Source organism: Brachyhypopomus gauderio, unplaced genomic scaffold, assembly GCF_052324685.1.
Source record: "Brachyhypopomus gauderio isolate BG-103 unplaced genomic scaffold, BGAUD_0.2 sc316, whole genome shotgun sequence".
Lineage (NCBI taxonomy): Eukaryota > Metazoa > Chordata > Actinopteri > Gymnotiformes > Hypopomidae > Brachyhypopomus > Brachyhypopomus gauderio.
In genome coordinates, this window is record NW_027507137.1 from 40,515 (window position 1) to 61,366 (window position 20,852).

The 20,852-nt window shown below is 48.8% G+C and overlaps 1 protein-coding gene across 2 annotated transcripts in view; it reads right to left on the bottom strand.

Moving 5' to 3' along the window:
* ldlrad3 (low density lipoprotein receptor class A domain containing 3) overlaps positions 1 to 20,852 on the bottom strand; it is a 54,391-nt gene that overhangs the window by 14,516 nt on the left and 19,023 nt on the right. For both annotated transcript variants that reach the window (XR_013127634.1, XM_076995995.1), the window contains exons 2-4: positions 17,438 to 17,584; positions 3,564 to 3,692; positions 1,883 to 2,017 (exon numbers count right to left, since the gene is read on the bottom strand). Coding sequence is in view for 1 of the 2 variants with exons in the window: in XM_076995995.1 (XP_076852110.1) it covers positions 1,883 to 2,017; positions 3,564 to 3,692; positions 17,438 to 17,584 (411 nt within the window). In the remaining variant the exon portion in view is untranslated. The remainder of the gene's footprint in view (positions 1 to 1,882; positions 2,018 to 3,563; positions 3,693 to 17,437; positions 17,585 to 20,852) is intronic.

Below are 20,852 nucleotides of genomic sequence, written 5' to 3' on the forward strand. Positions count from 1 at the left end.
AATTGTAATTTTTGTACAGTTGTGTAGTTGACTGTGTGGTCAGTGTGTTGAGCTGGATGTCCAGGGCAGGTGTTAGACCCTCCTTGTCCTGCAGCGTCTGGGACGGGGGGACACTGCGCTCAGACACGTCTGGGACGGGGGGGACACACTGCTCTCAGACACGTCTGGGACGGGGACACACTGCGCTCATACATCTCTGGGACGGGGGGACACACTGCTCTCAGATGTCTTCCTGCCCTCCGTTCTCACACTGACGCATTCCAGCTGCGTGTCTAAAGGCCAGGTCTGTCGAGGAAACTGAGGTGCTGGCCCCTCACACACACACACACACACACACACACACACACACACACACACACACACACACACAGGGTGGATCTTCTATGGTGTGTGAAGTCAGAGCCCCTCCCACGGCTCACGTTACCTACGCCCCTCAACAATACATCCACCTGGAGCCACGCCCCTCAACATCACATCCACCTGGAGCCACGCCCCCCAACATCACATCCACCTGGAGCCACGCCCCTCAACATCACATCCACCTGGAGCCACGCCCCCCAACATCACATCCACCTGGAGCCACGCCCCCCAACAACACACCCACCTGGAGCCACGCCCCCAACAACACATCCACCTAGAGCCACGCCCCTCAACAACACATCCTCCTGGACCTACGCCGTTTCTTTACAAATGCTTCCTGCTACATCTATCTCAGCAGCATGTCTCTGTGAGAGCTGTTATAGTGTTGCTCCACCCAACGTCCCCTACATGTCCCTCACTGGCTTCTCCACTCCTATTACCCACAGTCTCTGTCTGTCTGCCTGTCTGTCTCCCTGTCTGTCTGTCTCCCTGTCTGTCTGTCTCCCTGCCCGTCTGTCTCCCTGCCCGTCTGTCTCCCTGCCCGTCTGTCTCCCTGCCCGTCTGTCTCCCTGCCCGTCTGTCTCCCACCCCTGCTCGTCCCAGCTACATGAAGCAATATCTCACAGCAAACCCTGCCGATCTCTCAATCGTCACCTCTCTTCGTTTGACTTACATCTGTAAATACATTTTGCATTGTTTACACGCTGTTGTTTGCTACTTTTCGACACTCCCTTTCAGAAGAATCCATTAGTAAACATGCAAATAAGAGAGACCGGCTGGCTGGCACTTGGACAAGCATATTAATCAGCACGTAGCCTCCCAGCACAGCGGCGCCCCCTGGGGTCCAACCTCCTCTGGGTCGACTGACCCTCTCTTCCTCCAGACTCTCCCCTCCTCTTCCTCCATACCTTATTTTGCTCTATCTATCCCCCACACTAGATGGGGGGGGGGGGGGGGGGGGGGGGGGCAGAGGGAGAAAGGGGGGGGGGGGGGTTCAGGTGTTTGAGAGTTATGTGGCCTTATCTGTCACCTGCAGCTCTACTCTTATTAAGGGAAACACCAGTAAGACCCAGAGCTCAAGGAAAGCTGCTGGTTCACTCCAGCCTGGCACAAAGAGAGTGTGTGTGTGTGTGTGTGTGTGTGTGTGTGTATCAGCTGAAGGGGTTGGGAAAGGGGAGAGAGAGAGGGAGAGAGAGAGGGAGAGAGAGAGAGAGAGAGAGAGAGAGAGATAGACGGGAGGGGGGGGGGCAAACTGCGTCTGTGTGTGTCTGTGTGTGTATGTGTGAGCGTGTGTGTGTGTTCACTGGAATCTGTGCTGTGTTCTAAAGGCTACCTTTGTGTTCGGTCCACCTGCTTTAGAGAGCTGGCCAAAAAAGCACAATGTATTAAAAAAAAAAATGTGTTGCATTTCAGGAAGATCACGTGTGTGTGTGTGTGTGTGTGTGTGTGTGTGTGTGTGTGTGTGTGTGTGTGTGTGTGTGTGAGATAGAGAGAGGTGTGGGTGCGCATCTTAATCAGGTACCTGCTGTAGAGAGGCAGTTCTCTTCATCACTGTTGTCCTGACAGTTATCATGTCCGTTACACAGGAAGCTGCGATCCACACAACGGCCATTTCGGCAGGGAAACCGTGAAGACGAGCAGACCAGAGGGTTCCCAGCTACACCGTCGGGGGGGGGGGGGGGGGGGGGGGAGACACGTCACATCTTTATTAGTGGAAGGACGGTGAGCAGGACAGAGCCACAGAGAGGACGGACGTCGAGCGGCGAGAGTCGCAACGTTGCAGAAGGCGAGTGGACTCCAGCTTTCTACCAGGAGACTGTAAATCACCAAACATGGAGGATGGATCAGAGCAGGTACTGGAACACAAACTGGGGAGGAGCTTCTCTCCCAAGAAGCAGCTGGTGTGATTAAGTTTAGGTGAAGAAGACAGTCCAAGTTTTCTTGTTTTCTCCTGGTAGCTGTGAGAGGGGGAAGGAGTCAGTGAGGACAGAGAGGACACTTCAGCCGTGTGGCAGGTTGCTGATTGGCCCAGTGGGCTGAGACCAGTGTGCAGTGTCACTCCCAGCAGAACCAGACTGACGTACCGTCATGCAGCCAGAGCAGGAGCCCGGACTCAGAGCACAGACTACACCACACACACACACACACACACACACACACACACACACACACACACACACACACACACACACAGGAGCACCGATGCCCACACACAGACACACAAAGAAATAGAATAAATTGCATTTATTTTAAAATCTAAAATGTAGATGCATCATGACATCATGTCACCCCTCTATGATTTCTGTGTTTTTTTTTTTTATGATCAAAGTGCCTTCTGAGAGGAGAGAGCTGACTGCAAAAGCTGTCTGCCTTTTTTGAAGCCTTTTGACTGAGACTATAATGATAATGATCTCGACAACTGATGACACCCAAAAAACAAAGAAACAAAACAATCACACAAACAAAGCCAACTGGTAGTGACGTGCTGACAGCCTGACGGGGAACTGAGAGTCTGACTCTACTGGCCTGAAGTCATGGAGGACATCACGCTCACATCATGTCAGTAACGTTCCTCATTCATGCAGGTTTCTCCTCTTCATCACAGAAGTCACTCTTCTCTCTCCAGCGAGGCCCACACGGTCGTGATCTGCCTCTTGGCATCTCCAGACTTCACTATTGCAACTCTCTCCCTGGAGATGATGTCTGGTGACCAAAATCCGATTTGGACTTTGAGGTCTTTGGGCTTCACGTATTGCCTGGCTTGACTGACCATCCTTCAAGATTCTTTAAAGACGAGCCTGATGATTCTTCTGCAACGCTGCACCCAGTTGATGGAACCGCCACCGTGAAGTCCCTCGCTGTCCTGCTCTTTGAAAGCTTCTTAAATTTAACATTATTATGCACTTGTAAGGTATAATATTTATGCTCGACCCGGCTTGTTTATTAATTGCTCTTGTGTTGTACTGTATCTGTCATTCTATGTTTCAGCACTTACACTTCGTCCAGAGTCTCCATTAAGGGTGTGTTTGGACTCTAGCCCGTTTGTGCTAGCTAAGCTATTTTATGAGTAGACAACTAAATCACTCTAGTAAGTTACTCTGGATAAGAGTGTCTTCTAAACGCCACAAACGGGCCTGTATGGGGCCGGTGGGCGGAGCCTGTGGGTGGGCGGAGCCGGCTGGTGTGCAGGGGCGGGTACTCACTGCAGTTGTCTTCGTCGCTGCCGTCGGGGCAGTCGCGGAAGCCGTTGCAGCGGAAAGCGTCCGATGATGCAGTGCAGGCCGCTGGCACAGGCGAAGAAGGTGGGGGGCGCATTTGGATCCGGACCTTAGCTGTGAGGGAGACGCAGCACAGGGGGGTGAGCACACGTCTGACCACCCCCACACACCTGCCCTCACGCACCTGCCCTCACACCTTACCCACACACACCTGCCCTCACGCACCTGCCCGCACGCACCTGCCCTAACCACACGCACCTGCCCGCACGCACCTGCCCTCACACACCTGCCCTAACCACACGCACCTGCCCCCACGCACCTGCCCTCACGCACCTGCCCCCACACACCTGCCCTCACACACCTGCCCTAACCACACGCCACCTGCCCGCACGCACCTGCCCTCACACACCTGCCCGCACGCACCTGCCCTCACACACCTGCCCGCACGCACCTGCCCTCACACACCTGCCCGCACGCACCTGCCCTAACCACACGCACCTGCCCTCACACCTTACCCACACGCACCTGCCCTCACGCACCTGCCCTCACACACCTGCCCTAACCACACGCACCTGCCCTCACACACCTGCCCCCACGCACCTGCTCTAACCACACGCACCTGCCCCTAACCACACGCACCTGCCCCCACACACCTGCCCTAACCACACGCACCTGCCCTAACCACACGCACCTGCCCTCACACCTTACCCACACGCACCTGCCCGCACGCACCTGCCCTCACACACCTGCCCTCTCGCACCTGCCCTCACACCTTACCCACACGCACCTGCCCTAACCACACACACCTGCCCTCACGCACCTGCCCTCACACACCTGCCCTCTCGCACCTGCCCTCTCGCACCTGCCCTCACACCTTACCCACACGCACCTGCCCTAACCACACACACCTGCCCTCACGCACATGCCCTCACACACCTGCCCTAACCACACACACCTGCCCTCACACACCTGCCCCCACACACCTGCCCTCTCGCACCTGCCCTCACACCTTACCCACACGCACCTGCCCTAACCACACACACCTGCCCTCACGCACCTGCCCTCACACACCTGCCCTAACCACACACACCTGCCCTCACACACCTGCCCCCACGCACCTGCCCTCACACACCTGCCCTCACACACCTGCCCTAACCACACGCACCTGCCCGCACGCACCTGCCCTCACGCACCTGCCCTCACGCACCTGCCCTCACACACCTGCCCTCACGCACCTGCCCTCACGCACCTGCCCTAACCACACGCACCTGCCCGCACGCACCTGCCCGCACGCACCTGCCCGCACGCACCTGCCCTCACGCACCTGCCCTCACACCTTACCCACACGCACCTGCCCTAACCACACGCACCTGCCCTCACACCTTACCCACACGCACCTGCCCTCACGCACCTGCCCTCACGCACCCTGCCCTCACACACCTGCCCTCACACACCTGCCCTAACCACACGCACCTGCCCGCACGCACCTGCCCTCACGCACCTGCCCTCACGCACCTGCCCTCACACACCTGCCCTCACACACCTGCCCTCACACACCTGCCCTAACCACACGCACCTGCCCTAACCACACGCACCTGCCCGCACGCACCTGCCCTCACGCACCTGCCCTCACGCACCTGCCCTCACGCACCTTACCCACACGCACCTGCCCTCACGCACCTGCCCTCACGCACCTTACCCACACGCACCCCTGCCCGCACGCACCTGCCCGCACGCACCTGCCCGCACGCACCTGCCCCCACACACCTGCCCTAACCGCACGCACCTGCCCCCACACACCTGCCCTCACACACCTGCCCTAACCGCACGCACCTGCCCCACACACCTGCCTCACACACCTGCCCTAACCACACGCACCTGCCCCCACACACCTGCCCTCACGCACCTGCCCCCACACACCTGCCCCCACACACCTGCCCCCACACACCTGCCCTCACACACCTGCCCTCACACACCTGCCCCCACACACCTGCCCTCACACACCTGCCCTCACACACCTGCCCTAACCACACGCACCTGCCCGCACGCACCTGCCCGCACGCACCTGCCCTCACGCACCTGCCCCCACACACCTGCCCCCACACACCTGCCCCCACACCTTACCCTCACTCGTAGCCCGCGTGCAAACGTTGGAGCAGCTCCTCCGTGTGCAGAATACTAAAAAGTGAAGAAAGCCCCTCTGAGCAGCTGCTGCACCCACGCGGTCTGCACGGCTCGCTCGTAAAACCCGCCAGTGATTTATGGGCCTGTGCGTCCAGCTACGCCGTCTCAGGCAGCAGGGTGTAATCTGCAGGGTGTAATCTGCGTGGGAATTACAGTAGCGCGTCCGTGCTGCTGCCCCTGTTCAGGGATGATTGTGCAGACCAGTTCACAGCCTCGTTCATTAAAAGCAGCCCGGGGCTGATAAAGTGAGGCAGACGTGCGGATCGTCCAGCACGGACGGCGATGATGAACCGTGGCTCACGGCGTCTGGACCGGACCGCTCCGACAGATTCCCCACTGCTGCGAAACACCTCCTGGAAAACCGACATCAATTTAAACTTCTATAGACCCAGGCACCCCAACACCCGATCAATCTCAGACCTTCTTTAATTTACTGGCTGTTTAACACCATTCCTTAAGAGCACGGAGGGACACAACGAGATTTTCTCTACATGCGACACCAGGAATCCAATACCTTACGAGCATATAAAAAAGGTTGTAATAAATTTGGTTCTTCTTTGGGAAAGTAATCACCTTGACAGATAAAGCTTAATAGGTAAGACAGGGCGGCCTGTCCCTCGTCCTTGGAAAGCTCTGACACTACACCCATTCTTCTGGGCCCCCAGCCCTACGAAATGGCTGAAAGTGCCAGAGAGATTCAGTTCTTCTGTGTGAGGTGGGGGATAAACCTCAAACCTCAAAGCCCCCCCCTCTGGGGCATCTTGTGGAAAACAGCAACCGAAAGGTCATAGCACAACTTAAACTCTCAAAGAGGCGGTGCTGTGAGATAAACAGAATCATGTGAGCAGAGAGTTCATCTCTAAAGACACCTCTGCTTTGTCTCGCATTGTCTCGAAGAAAAAGAAGAGAGAAAGAGAGAGACAGATAGAAAGAGAGAGGGAGAGAGAGACTAAATGTGAATGAGAGACAGACACAGGGAGGGAATAAATGAATGTATGAATGAATCTCTGAAGGATCAAACATATGGTTCATACGCACGGTCTCCAGGGTCCTCTGTCATCTTTAACTACTGGGGGGTTTGGTTCATTAGGAGAAAACTGTGCTCACGGTTTCATTACCATGTGGGGAAATGAAAGGAAAAGACAAGGCAAGACAACCAAAGTGGTGGTGAACTAAACTGAAAATACCACCATGCATGACATCCAGCCTTCACCCCCCCCCCCCCCCCCCCCCCCCCACCTCCTCTACCTACTCTGTGCATTACTTCTAGCGACAGTACCAGCAGTAATCTGATCACAAAAACATTGTTTCCTTTTTGATATTGCCCATTGCAATTAAACAGAAGCAACTGACAGTGTTGAGGGCGGGTCAGTTCAGACCAACATCTCATCTCCACCATCTGCACGTGCACTGGCAGGAGCCCCAGCACACACTGAGAGAATGAGGTGAAAACCAGAATTAACGGTAATTTCACGGACGTTGGGACTTAAGAGGCAAAAGGAGAGAGACTGATGTGGAGGTCCTTACAGCATTACAGAACCTGCCCCATCACACAGAGCCCAGCACGCCACACACCACCACACACTTACATCTGCACACACACACACAGTTTTCAGACTCAATTGCGCGGGCAAGACTGTCTGCACTAATACCAGTGAACTGGGCGGAGGTGTTGTCAACAAATCCCAGCAGGCACGCAAAGGCAAATCTCTCCCTCACACACACACACACACACACACACACACACACACACACACACACACACACACACACACACACACACACATTTTCCTTTCCTTCAGCCTCATACACATATTCATGTTAACATTTAACATGCATTTATACAAATTTATGCAAGCATACATCTAACTGTGTTCAGCATCTCATTAACGAAGGGGAGTAAGGACTTGTAGGTGGTGAAGTCGATCAGCCACCATACTGTGTGCATAAGTGCAGACTGAGATTCCTAAGTAGTCAGATACAGTGTGCTGGCCTATTAGACACACAGTCAGTCTCTGATAGGTTGTGCTGCCAGTATGTATTTAAACGTAAATAATGTAAAAATGTAAATATAAAATATTTCCCACACAGGATCTTTGCTAAGTCATTGCTGTAAAGTTTATGCATGATCTCAATAATTTTTTATTGAGTTTTTCCAGAGTACACATCACTAAATTAAATGAAGTGCAGCAGTTTATGGAATTCACCACTGAATGGTCAGATGTACAGAATAACAGCACTGGAAACTGATTTATACAATGATCATGTCAATGGTGAGGATCATCTCAAATAGTGATTGTGCATAACAAAAGGCCATCATGGCCTGTTTCAGTCTTTCTGATAGCAGATAAATTAGTAAGAGATGAGGTCAAACAGTAGTGATGGTGAGATTATTGCTTCTTGATCTTAGAGCAGCTTTCGACACAATTGATCATAGGATCTTGCTAGAAAGGTTAGAACGCTGGGTTGGAGTCTCAGGCACAGCCCTTTCATGGTTTCAGTCTTACTTAACAAATCGCTATCAGTTTGTAGAGCTCAATAATATTTCATCCAAACGTACAATGGTTAAATATGGGGTCCCGCAAGGCTCCATCTTAGGACCACTATTATTTACATTATATATGCTACCATTGGGCACAGTTATAAACAAACATGGTGTCAATTTTCACTGCTATGCGGATGACACTCAACTTTACATATCAGCCAAACCCGATGACAAACTCAGTTTAGGAAAAATTGAGGCCTGTGTAAGAGATATTAAATGCTGGATGTCTCTAAACTTACTACAATTAAATGAGGACAAAACAGAAGTTCTCCTTGTGGGCCCTAAGGCCGCAAGACAGAAAATTCCAAATTTAATGCTTAATCTTGCAGACTATCCCATTACACCTGGCACAGTAGCCAAAAACCTAGCATCATACTCGACTCTGACCTATCATTTGATAAATATATAGATAATACTACTAGGATAGCTTTTCTACATCTCCGCAACATTGCCAAATTAAGAAATGCATTATCACAGGATGATGCAGAAAAATTGGTGCACGCATTTGTTAGCTCTAGACTAGACTACTGCAATTCACTACTGTCAGGATGTTCAAATAGGAATCTAAATAAACTTCAAGTAGTTCAAAATGCCGCAGCTAGAGTTCTGACCAGAACTAGAAAATTTCAGCATATTAGACCAGTCCTATCAGCCCTGCATTGGCTCCCAGTTAAATTTCGTATTGATTTTAAATTCTATTATTAGCATATAAAGCACTACACGGGCTTGCTCCTGAATACCTCCAGGAACTTATTTCCTACTATGAACCCCCACGTCAACTAAGATCACAGGGTGCTGGTCTGTTATTAGTTCCACAAATTAACAAGGTAACAGCAGGGGGAAGAGCCTTTTCTTATAAGGCCCCCCAGCTTTGGAATAATCTTCCTAAATGTGTCCGGGACTCTGACACAGTCACAATCTTTAAATCTAGGTTGAAAACCCACTTATTTAGTCTAGCGTTTGATAATTAATATCCCCCTTAGATAAAGGTACAGATCCAGGGGTTCATAGACGAAGGGTTTTATGGTAGACTGGGGTACTGGTGCTGTCATCCTGTCACTGCTCGTGGTCACTCAAGTTTGTTGACAGTGCAGTGGACGGATGCCATTGTCTCAGAATGCCCCCAAGCCTATGTTACCTTCTGGTTCTGCCTTTTTTTAGCTAGGCTGTAATAATTTAACTTAGTGCCGGAGTTGCTGCCACACTCCAGAAATGTTTATAATTTTACCTGTCCTGTATATGTCCTCATACAGAGCTAATTTTCCCTGTTTCATTTCTCCACATGGCTGCCCGCCTGCTTGAGGAATAATGAGATGAGGAGAGACAAGTGATCCATCCTGGCCGGCCACCTCCTGCCTAACCGGATGCCTACACCATGATGGACATTATTACATATTTTTCGGTCTAAATTGACATTATTGCATCTTTTACATTCTGTCTACATTCTGTCTATATTGTTGTTGTTGTCATGGTGACCGGTGTCGGCCAGAGGAGGATGGGTTCCCCCCCTGAGTCTTGGTTCCTCTCAAGGTTTCTTCCTCATGCAAAAAACTAGGGAGTTTTTCCTTGCCACTGTCGCCTTTGGCTTGCTCACTGGGGACTAGGACTCGGCACTTGTAAAGCTGCTTTGTGACAACAACTGTTGTAAAAAGCGCTATATAAATAAAATTTGATTGATTGATTGATTGATTATTCACTACACCGGGTCAAACAGTAGTGATGGTGACATTATTCACTACACCGGGTCAAACAGTAGTGATGGTGACATTATTCACTACACCAATCACTACATTATTTTAAGTATATCCTTTACAGAACTGAAAGGCAAGAAAGTCTCAAGAGCTGAAAATCTTTTACAACAGTAAATAAAATATATCAAATCAAGTCAACATTACTTAAAAGGGATGTTATGCTCATTTGCAGTGTTCATAATGTTATTGGGGTCTACTAGCATAGTTGTTCATCTTTCAATGTTCTAAAACTTAATATTTTCCCCCATGTTGTACATCGTTATTCACCCTGTCTGAACCGTTAGAGCATCATCCCCCCCCCCCCCCCCCCCCAAATGAGACCAGGGGTCAGTATCCCACCCTGTCTGAACCCTTAGAGCATCACCCCCCCCCCCCCAAATGAGACCAGGGGTCAGTATCCCACCCTGTCGTAGCCAAGCTTGCTGGCAGGTGGGCAATAAGGACTCTGTTATGCGTTTGGGGCAGCTGGTTCTGTGGGAGGGAGTAATCACTCCCTCTTTGGGTTTTGAAACTTAGCAGACCGTTTATATGCACAAGAAGCAGTAGAAGACACTAAAGGAAAAAAGAAAACATGGAGAAGTATTGCAGGTTGTTTTTAAGGGTGATTTTTAAGGCATTGAAGTAAAGCAACTTTTGAAATGTCCAGAATCCTAATCAGCCAGCCAAAGGTGACACAGGCTTAAGGACGAAATGTGAAGAAACCTACCAGCCAAGAAACCACAGAGGAACACGTATTGTCCCTAGAAAAGCCGCTCCACTAGAAGCTAATAACGGAGACACCTACCACCTGCGAGGAAAGGTTATACTACACATGTCATTCATGCATGATGGCCACAACCAAATCTCTCACTCACTTCACCCGAGGACCTATGTCGTAATAGCTGGAATAGTCTCGAGTCTTATTCAGAATACCTTTGCCAGGTGAGACAAAGAACCCAGGAAGTAGATCAACCTTCTGTGAAACACTCACCGATCCAAGCAAAGGAACACAGGTAGCTTATGCATTCATTCCTGTTTCTCCTAAAAGAAAAATGAAGCCTTAATGTTTATGTATAAAAGTGATATACTATATAGAAAGCAATTCCACTTTAAGAGAAATGCCACTTTAAGAGAAATGATGCGTAATACTATGAATACATATCTAAAATGTACATGACCCTATAAGACCTAGAAACTCACAACCACTAGATGTAGCTCCCGGGGCCCGTGAGCTCACCCAGGGCTGACCAAAGGCCCGTGGGCCCTGAGGTTCCCTCTCCTTTCTTCCCAGAACTTTCAAAGGCAGCGGCAAGCGTGGAAGTGGGATGTGACTCAGGGTCCCCGAGGCCCCGTCTCACAGGCTGGCACTCAGCCAATCATCAAGTGCCTCCTCCAGGGAGCCGAACTGAGCGTGCTCACAACAGCCAGACAGTCATGTGCAGTAAGACAGAGTGAAGGGGCCCAAGAGAGAAAACGAGAAGAAGAAAAACACAGAAAGCATAGCAGAGAAGGGGAGTGGCTTCTCCTGCACTGTGGATGTGCTGCTGAAAGACAGCAAATCGATATGCAATGAAGCCGGTCTTGGGGGGGGGGGTCTGACAGGAGGGACAGTGGTACGGGGGGGGGCATGGGGGGGTGTTCATCAAGGCTCAGTTCTCACAGCTGCAACCGTGATCTACCAGTTGGAGAGCCATAGCTGGAACTGGCTCGCTGTTATATTAACCGATATGCAAATATCCTTCCTATATTCAATATGTATAATGTCAATTATGGAAAACCTTGTTGAATAATTGCATTTAAATAACAGGTTTTGATGAACACTGCCAAAACGTTCGTCATAGCTCTTCAAGACAGAGACGATAGTCAACAGGAAGACTCTTACTTCCTATTAAATCTGTTTATTATTTATGAGCACTTAATGTTTCATTTATACATATATACACATACAAACTGGTTCCTCCTCTTACTAATAATTCAGAAGCACTTTGCCTGCACAGATGATGGAGAACCTCTGTCTGAAACTGGATACTACAATTTATAATCTCTCACTCTATAATTATATATATACACACACACTACACAACTTTGAGTGTAGATTAAAGGACAAGACAAAGGTGTGTAAAACTGGGAGGAAAAAGAGCAGGAGAAGGAATGAGAGTAGAGAGACAGAGAGAGAGAGAGAGAGAGAGAGAGAGAGAGAGAGAGAGAGAGAGAGACAGTGTGTGTGAGAGAGAGAGTGAGAGAGAGAGAGAGAGAGAGAGAGAGAGGAGAGAGAGAGAGACAGAGACAGTGTGTGTGTGAGAGAGAGAGAGAGAGAGAGAGAGAGAGAGAGAGAGAGAGAGAGAGAGAGAGAGACAGACAGAGTGAGAGAGAGAGACAGTGTGTGTGAGAAGCAAAACCCCGATCAATATTCCATTCCTACTCTTTGGTATTAATTACACTGGCTCATTGATCAGTCATCCATTAAGTATCTAGGCTTCTGACGGCCCTCTCCAATTAAGAAACTTCCAATTTCACACTCAGAATTTAAAGAGGAATTGAGCTAAGATAAAAAAAAAAAAAACAAAAGCAAACATTCAAGCTCAGACTCACTGGCTCCAGTGTGGCCGTGGTCCAGCTAGTGACGTGTTATATATGCTCCCACGCGCGTTATATATGCTCCCACGCGCGTTATATATGCTCCCACCCGCGTTATATATGCTCCCACCCGCGTTATATATGCTCCCACGCGCGTTATATATGCTCCCACGCGCGTTATATATGCTCCCACGCGCGTTATATATGCTCCCACGCGCGTTATATATGCTCCCACGCGCGTTATATATGCTCCCACGCGCGTTATATATGCTCCCACGCGCGTTATATATGCTCCCACCCGCGTTATATATATTCCCACCCGCGTTATATATGCTCCCACCCGCGTTATATATGCTCCCACCCGCGTTATATATGCTCCCACCCGCGTTATATATGCTCCCACCCGCGTTATATATGCTCCCACCCGCGTTATATATGCTCCCACCCGCGTTATATATGCTCCCACCCGCGTTATATATGCTCCCACCCGCGTTATATATGCTCCCACCTTGGGATACTTATTTTCAGCTGATCTGCATACAAATCAATACTCACAAAATGCCTCTAGAAGTTAACAGTCTTGCTCTTAAGAGCTGTAGAAAGCTCCTTTTAGCAGTATAACACTGATTAACATGCCACTTAACCTCTAACTGGACAGGACTGCAACAATAGAGAGCTTCTTGCACAGTGCAAAGTAATACTAAATGTAATACTAAATGCTTGTTCTAAAAGCTTTTTCAGAAATTCTCACTTTAACTTCTCACTGAAACAGACAGAGCATTTCAGAATAAGAGCTTTAGCAATGACAAAAGAAAGCAGTGCTTAAGTGCAGAAGATTCACTTTAAAGAGAACAGTGTGTTTTTCACTGGTGATCGTCCAGTGCCTCCGGACTACCTGTTCCTTCCACACACCTGCTTCCCCTCACCGGGTCATGTGCATGTTACCACGGCAGCAGAGCTCAAAGCTGTAGCCCCGGACGGAGCAGGGTGGACCGGACACGGGTCACGGCGAAGCCAGCCAATCAGAGAGCTGGAGAAAGAGCCGAGCTGAAACGTGGGCCAAGGGTTACGCTGTTATGGAGAGCGAACACACTGCTTCACGTACGGCTGTACTACACCGAATCTGCTGGTGGTCTAACCGAGGAATGGAGTCACATACAAGGACCCGCACACACACGCGCGCGCACACACACACACACGCACACAGACACACACAGACACACACACGCACACAGACACACACACAGACACAGACACACAGACGGACAGACAGACGGACATGCGCCGACATTCACATGCACACAGACACATTGTACTTCTGGGAAAGAACCTTAATGGATATGATAAATTCATGAGGTAAGCCTTTTACAAGACACTAACCAGACTCATATATGATAATGGAAATCCCAAAGCCTCATAAAGCAACTGGTTACCTCTGCTGCAGTTTCCAGTGTGATATTAACATCCATCTAGCCCCATACACATGATCCACTTCCAAAACATGAGGGAACTATCCAACAGGATTAATGGCATTTAGTAATAATGAATGGCAGATTGTTACAATGTGCCATTAATCTACTTCTTTTAAACAGAATACGTCCACCACAATAAAATATGCCCTTAAATAAGATTAATGAAAGACATGAACATCGTTGGTTCCTTGTAAGGCAGAAGCCGTGAGGTGTGAAGGTGTGTTTCAGTCTGGAGGTCCATGGATACTGGAGTTAATCCGTCACTGAATGAGATGAGCATCTGGTTCTTTCTCTCCCCAGAATCCAAACCTTTCTCCACCCTCAGGAGGACGCACCACCCTCCCGACCCTTTGATGTGCTGGGGGTGGCAGAGTTAGCCAACCATGTGAGCATGCCTTAATTCTCACACACGTCCTTTAAAAGACCTCACACGGTGCTGGGGGAATGTTAACTGGAACTGATACACAAAAGAGCTAAAATACTGCTATTAATTTGACACATAAATTGAAAAAAGCATAAAACATACAAAGTACAAAGCATAAAAAAATCATCACAGATGTAAAATGTAGGCCATTATCTTCTAAGATATAATTAAATGTGACCTTCGTCACTGGGTTTGGCATCTCCTCAGGAATCATAATGAGACACAGGCGTGAGCGTTCCTCCCCCACACACGTGCGTGCGGCTGCCATGTGCACAGAGTGACTCCACAGTGGAAAAGTACCGTGAAGTCTACAGTTTGTGTTGGCATGCTGATCCTGGATCAGTCTCACAGAGGGAGACTTCACACGTCCTGGTGTGTGGAGCGCTCGTAGAGCGGCGGGGTAACCCTGCCACACACACACGCCCCCCGGCCCAGAGCGGCAGTGCTGGAGAGGCTGGGACCCGCTCTGCGCCCGCGGCCTGCGTGTGTGTGTTGGCTGGTTGTCCCTCTTGGTTGAGAGCAGCAGGTTTAGACGTTTGCCCGAGAGCAGTGGACACACACCTGACCTGCACGCCGTTCATCACCGCGCTGTCTCCTGCGTTCAGCCCAGACGGTTCTCCTCCCAGACTTCTGTATGAAATCTGGGCCACACTGTTTCTTATCAAACAGAAATAAGAGTGAGTGTGTGTGTGTGTGTGTGTGTGTGTGTGTGTGTGTGTGTGTGTGTGTGTGTGTGTGTGTGTGTGTGTGTGTGTGTGTGTGTGTGTGTGTGTGTGTGTGTTCATGGGGGTTGGGGTGAGGGTGGGGTCTGTTTACTGAAATACTAAATAAATGACCATAAACCAGTGCCAGTGCTTTTTGGGTCACTTTCAGAAGTGTTTAGTCTGGAAATGCTACTAAAGCAAAATATACAGCCGAGAAAACAGGACAACTTGGGAAACTTATTAGAGATTTGCAGAGGCTTAAAAATGCATAAAACATCAAACCTTCCCGATATTTAATTGGCAGACATACCAGGATCTCCCATTTATCAGCTGCCTCTAACTATATTCCTGAGGAATTTTCAAGGACATGCTACAAAGTTTCTCCAGTCCTGCAGTTGTCTATGGTACTGATTGTTGCCCAACACAGTCCCAACACTGGCCCAACACTGGCCCAACACTGGCCCAACTCAGCTGGTAACAAAGGTTCATCCCAGCCTCAACCAAACCCTAGCCCACACCCAAACCAGCCCCGGTCCAGATTTACCAGTTATTTTAGAAGAAGGTAGTTCTTACTGTACTGCAGTAATTGATATTTAATATTACAACTTCTATTGTTCTAAGAGTATTTTTTCCACTGTAAAATGAATTTGTCATTTGTTCTTTTTAAAGTGTGTCAGTAAAGCAGACGATATGTGGTTCAAACTTTCCTGAGTCATTCTGCTGATCTAAGGTACCTGCAATACAGCACATTCATTTTTGGCAGTGTTATTCCAAAAACACAAATCCTTATTAGAGAGGCACGGCGGTCTTCGATTGGATTTGACCTTTCATTTCAGCTCCGCATAAACATCCCAATTTGTGTGAAAGGCTTCCTCATTTGTCTGTGCCACTAATGCTGCAGTCCTGTTGAGAGGGAACAAAGAGCCTGACCACCAACCCAACACCAGACAGCAGCCTCCATTAACAAGCCCTCACCTACCTCACCTACCTCACCTACCTCACTGTACCTCAAACATCACGCCAGTGGCAGTTACCCCACAACAGCGCTGGTCTGCTCTAAAGTGAACACAGTGCTTGTTCTGTCTCTCAGTCTTTTACTGAGGAGATCATGTTCAAGAGGGTTTAAGGGAAGCGTTCATTTGGGATGCTGGGCATCTAATAACAATGTATTTGCAGGAAGTAGGGAGGGTAGATATAATATCGAGGCAATATCCTGCACTCAGTTAGGATTAGGCCCACGAGAAGCAGCAGCCAGAGAGAGAGAGAAAATTCTTCACACTTCATCCTTAATCTGTGGTTTGACGGCTAAATAAATCCATCAGGCAAAGCCCAAGAGCACACCACCCATCTATGGAGGGTTTTCTGCAATCGGAAGTAGGACAGGAATACAAAACTAAGCAGAGTTTCAGGTTCAGCACTGCCGAGTGTCCCAGTGAACCGGCTGCATCCAGACAGATCCAGCCAGTGTTCACGGGCCCATGGGGCCTGGACTCTGGGGGCCGCTGGTCTAACTACAGAGTTGGGCAGGAACGTCAATGCGAACAAAACCAGGTTGTGGAAGAAAAAAAAAAAAAACGTACACACTCATTAAATGTTGGTGTGTGACACATTCGGGGCTCCACTTTGCGTGGTTAGTCAACACCCCCCCCCCCCCCCCCCCCCCTCAGGGTCGTAGAGAGCGGTACGGGGGGGGGGGGCAGGGTGTGGGTGGGAACGGGGGACGAGGGTCCCTGGAGGCGTCACCCTGTCTCCAAACCCCTGCCTGGGGTTTGGCCCACACCCACAGAATTAAAAACACATTTTAATGGGGGAAAAAAAACCCATTTGAGAGACGGGTTGTGATTTTGAGGGGGCACGTGAGACAGGCCGACTGAAAGAGAAGGGAGGAGCCGGCCAGGGGCCCTCAAAGGGGACAGCAGCATTTCAGCATGGCGAAAACACACGGTGATGTCTTATCAACATTCCCATCTCACATGAAGAGCAGTGGGAGAGGGAGAGGGAGAGAGAGAGAGAGAGAGAGAGAGAGAGAGAGAGATACCAGGAGAGATCAAAGCAAACATTTTGTGTGTGGCGGCCGGTGCTTTCTGATATTACCATGACATTACCGCAACTAGGGTTCAACTCTGCCATGTGCACATACTATTCTGATATCACTAAACGTGTCTCAGCTCTAGACATTCACATGGAGCACTAATGCTGGCAAAATAAATATTAGTGACTTACAACATCCCTTCTCATCGCTCCTGTCTAAGCAGTCAGGAACACCGTCACACTGCCAGTTTCCAGGGATACACAATCCATTTCCACACATGAAGTTTCCCGGGATGTTGCACTCAGTGGTGAAGTTATTCCCAGGAAGAAACTGGCTCTCTGTAAAAAAAATAAATAAAATAAAAAAGACATCAGTGTCAGTCGTACACAGTCAGGATCCTATAATGTTTCATTAATCCAAAAAGGTTAGCTCATTGTCATCTATTTCATTGCTAGATGCTAAACTCCCAAATCATGTGAAATATTTAGTGAACATATTAAAAAATAACATCTTTAAACTTTACAGGCTCTAATTTCATGGCAGCGCTGCGGCGTTAAAGCTGCCCAACACCACATTTTACTAATTTTGTAGGGCACACAGGCATTTATGACCATTTGTTAATGTGGTGGGCAGAAATAAATATGCCAGTGATAAGCCGGGCAGAGTGGCACAACAGGGGCTGGTTTAAAATCCACCAGCACGGTGGTGTTTATGAAGCCGGTTGGCGTAGGGGTGTGTGTGTGGTTGGCACAGAGGTGTGTGTGTGGTTGGCACAGAGGTGTGTGTGTGGTTGGTTCCACAGACCTGCACTTCACAAACACAAGTGCAGCCTGGGAGTTTCCTCTCTTCAAGCAGGCAGATAAAATCATGTCTAATTACTCACAACAGGATTTTGATCATGAACATATATCTCCCAATTACTAACGAAATATGTCTGATTTAATTACAAGATAGCAGACTAACCAGCCATACCAATTACCATCCTGCCCTGCGCTGGGGTCTGGTTGGGAGGACAGGTTTAGGGAGGTGAATGAGCTGCACAGAGCGCCTGGCTGAAATGAAGACTACTGCTAACGAGAAGACGGGAGACGAAGGACCTGTGACATCATTCGGTCACATGACTGTGGTTCTGTATGATCTTGATGAAGAGGAACATGTGTAAAATATAAAAATGTGCCATATTTGTCAATTGTGATTTTGACCTCAATCGAAATTTGTCCTCCGCATTTACCCATCTGTGCAGTTAGAACACACACACACACACACACACACACACACACACACTAGTGATTACTAGGGGGCTGTGGATCACACGTGCCCAGAGCGGTGGGCAGCCCTAGCCCGGTGCCCGGGGAGCAGTTGGGGTTAGGTGCCTTGCTCAAGGGCACCTCAGTCATGCCCTCAGGTCTGGGAATACAACCCACAACCCTCCGGTCACAAGACCAGTTCCCCACCACCAGACCATGACATGTGGGTAAGGGAAGACATACGACTCATTGTACTGTAGCTATATTGTAAAGTGAGTATGGACCGTAAAAATGTCCATTAAATCATACAATAACATGGAAACATTTAAGTGTAAATATGTAAATATATGGCATTGCAAATATATTGTATTCTTGCTTCAGGCCTGTTGCACTACCCAGCAGAGACACTCTGGGTTACTCTGGGTTACTCTGGGGAATCTGCTCAAAGCACAAGGTGAGCAGCCAACTTTCACAATAAACAGGAATGTATAAAGAATCAGTTCATTGTTACTGTTTTTTATGCTGGTTACACAAATACTATTAATTACAGACTTTGCATGAGTGCGTCAAAGCCCAGCAGGGCAAGATGGACTGGGCAGGCTGGCTGGGGAGGGCGTGAAACAGCACCAGACCCGAAAAACAGCTTCATGGAGGCAGGGAAGGCCTGCTTGCTCGTGGCCTGAACCCTGCACAGGCGCCCCCTGCTGGCCAACATGGTGCGATGCAAGGTCCCCTCATGTCTTGTGCAATAAAGCGGTGGCCACGTGGGGTTGAGCAAGATGGCGAGAGAGGCAAACACCTGCCACGAGGTCTTTTATATGTGCCCATCCTAACTGTCCATAACTGTCATTTCTGAAGTGCTCCGTTTAATGAAGCGCCAGGCGGTGTTGAGAGGCACTGTCCTGCTCTGACGGGCTCTTCTGATATCTATTCTATGTCTGCACCATCCTCTCATCAACAGTACATGCACCCATTAACGCACTCACACACTCCATACCTGTCACCCCATGAAACTATCAAAAATTAACATTTTCTAAACCAAAGCAGGCAATCCAGGACCTATGTGGGAAATATTTGTGACCCAGAGGTCTGTTAGCTTATTTTTTAAACACACACTCTATTGACGTTACTTGGACATAAACATTAGTGACCACCAACTAGCCATTCACTACACAACTGCAAGTTGCTTGGGACACGATAATTAGCTATACGCAAGTTCAGCATTGGGGTAAAGACACTCAGAGCACATTGGTCTGAGGGCCACAGTCAGTTCTATGTGATCAAAGAAACAGCTTTCACCTGAATATATACAGAGTCCCAGTCTAACTTTGACACCCAACATAAAGTAATATTTCTCTTCTGAGCCGCATTAGCTAGGGTAGGTTCATTCAGCAGGTTGAAATATAAAAAAGGAAATGAGGGTTTCTTCAGTTTCTACAACTGCATTCCTGCATCTATATCCACATCTTTTAGTTTAGTACTCTGAAGATACTTCCTGTGGCATTACACAGTTAAACCACATACATTTTTTAACTTTGGCTTTTATAATTGGATACACATACAAAACACCATGGACACCACTCGCTCCTCATATAGAGAATATCTCCTAAAGGTAGAAGCATCAGGATAACGCGCCCTACTACAAACATTGTTCAGGAATGGTTTGAGGAACATGAAAAACGGTTCAAACGTCCAACGTACAGGATCTGCTGCTAATGTTTTGGTGCAAGGAAGACACCTTCAATGATTCTGTGGAGACCACACCCTGATGGATCAGAGGTGGTTTTTCAATTGAAAATGGACCTGGTTAATCTAAGCGATGTACAGGTTGGCATGAGCCTCTTTGTTTGTGCTCTCATGTTTTAACCACCAATGTATGCAAATGACATCAGAAGTCAATATCAGACAAAACCAACCTGAGCACTGGCTGGATCAATTATAAGAAAGCACATGACTCAGTGCTTTGTCTATGGGGAGTCGAAACCCTAGCCCGGGATTAAGGTAATATGACCACGAAGGCCTTAATCCAGAATTCAGTGGAACACGGGAGGATAATCCCAGAAACCAACTCAAAGCCAATTACTCAGATGACCATAAAATGTGATGTATCAAAGAGATGCACTGTGTCCACTAATGTGTTGCATAGGCCTGAATCAGCCATCTCAATAAGAGTGGGTAAGGGGACACGTTTGAGGGGTGGAACTACTATCAGCCATCTCCTATACGATGACGTCAAGCTCTATACCAAGATACAAAGAGACATTTACTCACTGATTGACTTGATGACCAAGATCTTCAGCAAGGCTGTAGGAATGTCACTAGGCTGGAGAGGTATGGTTGTTTGATAGTAAACAGAGGG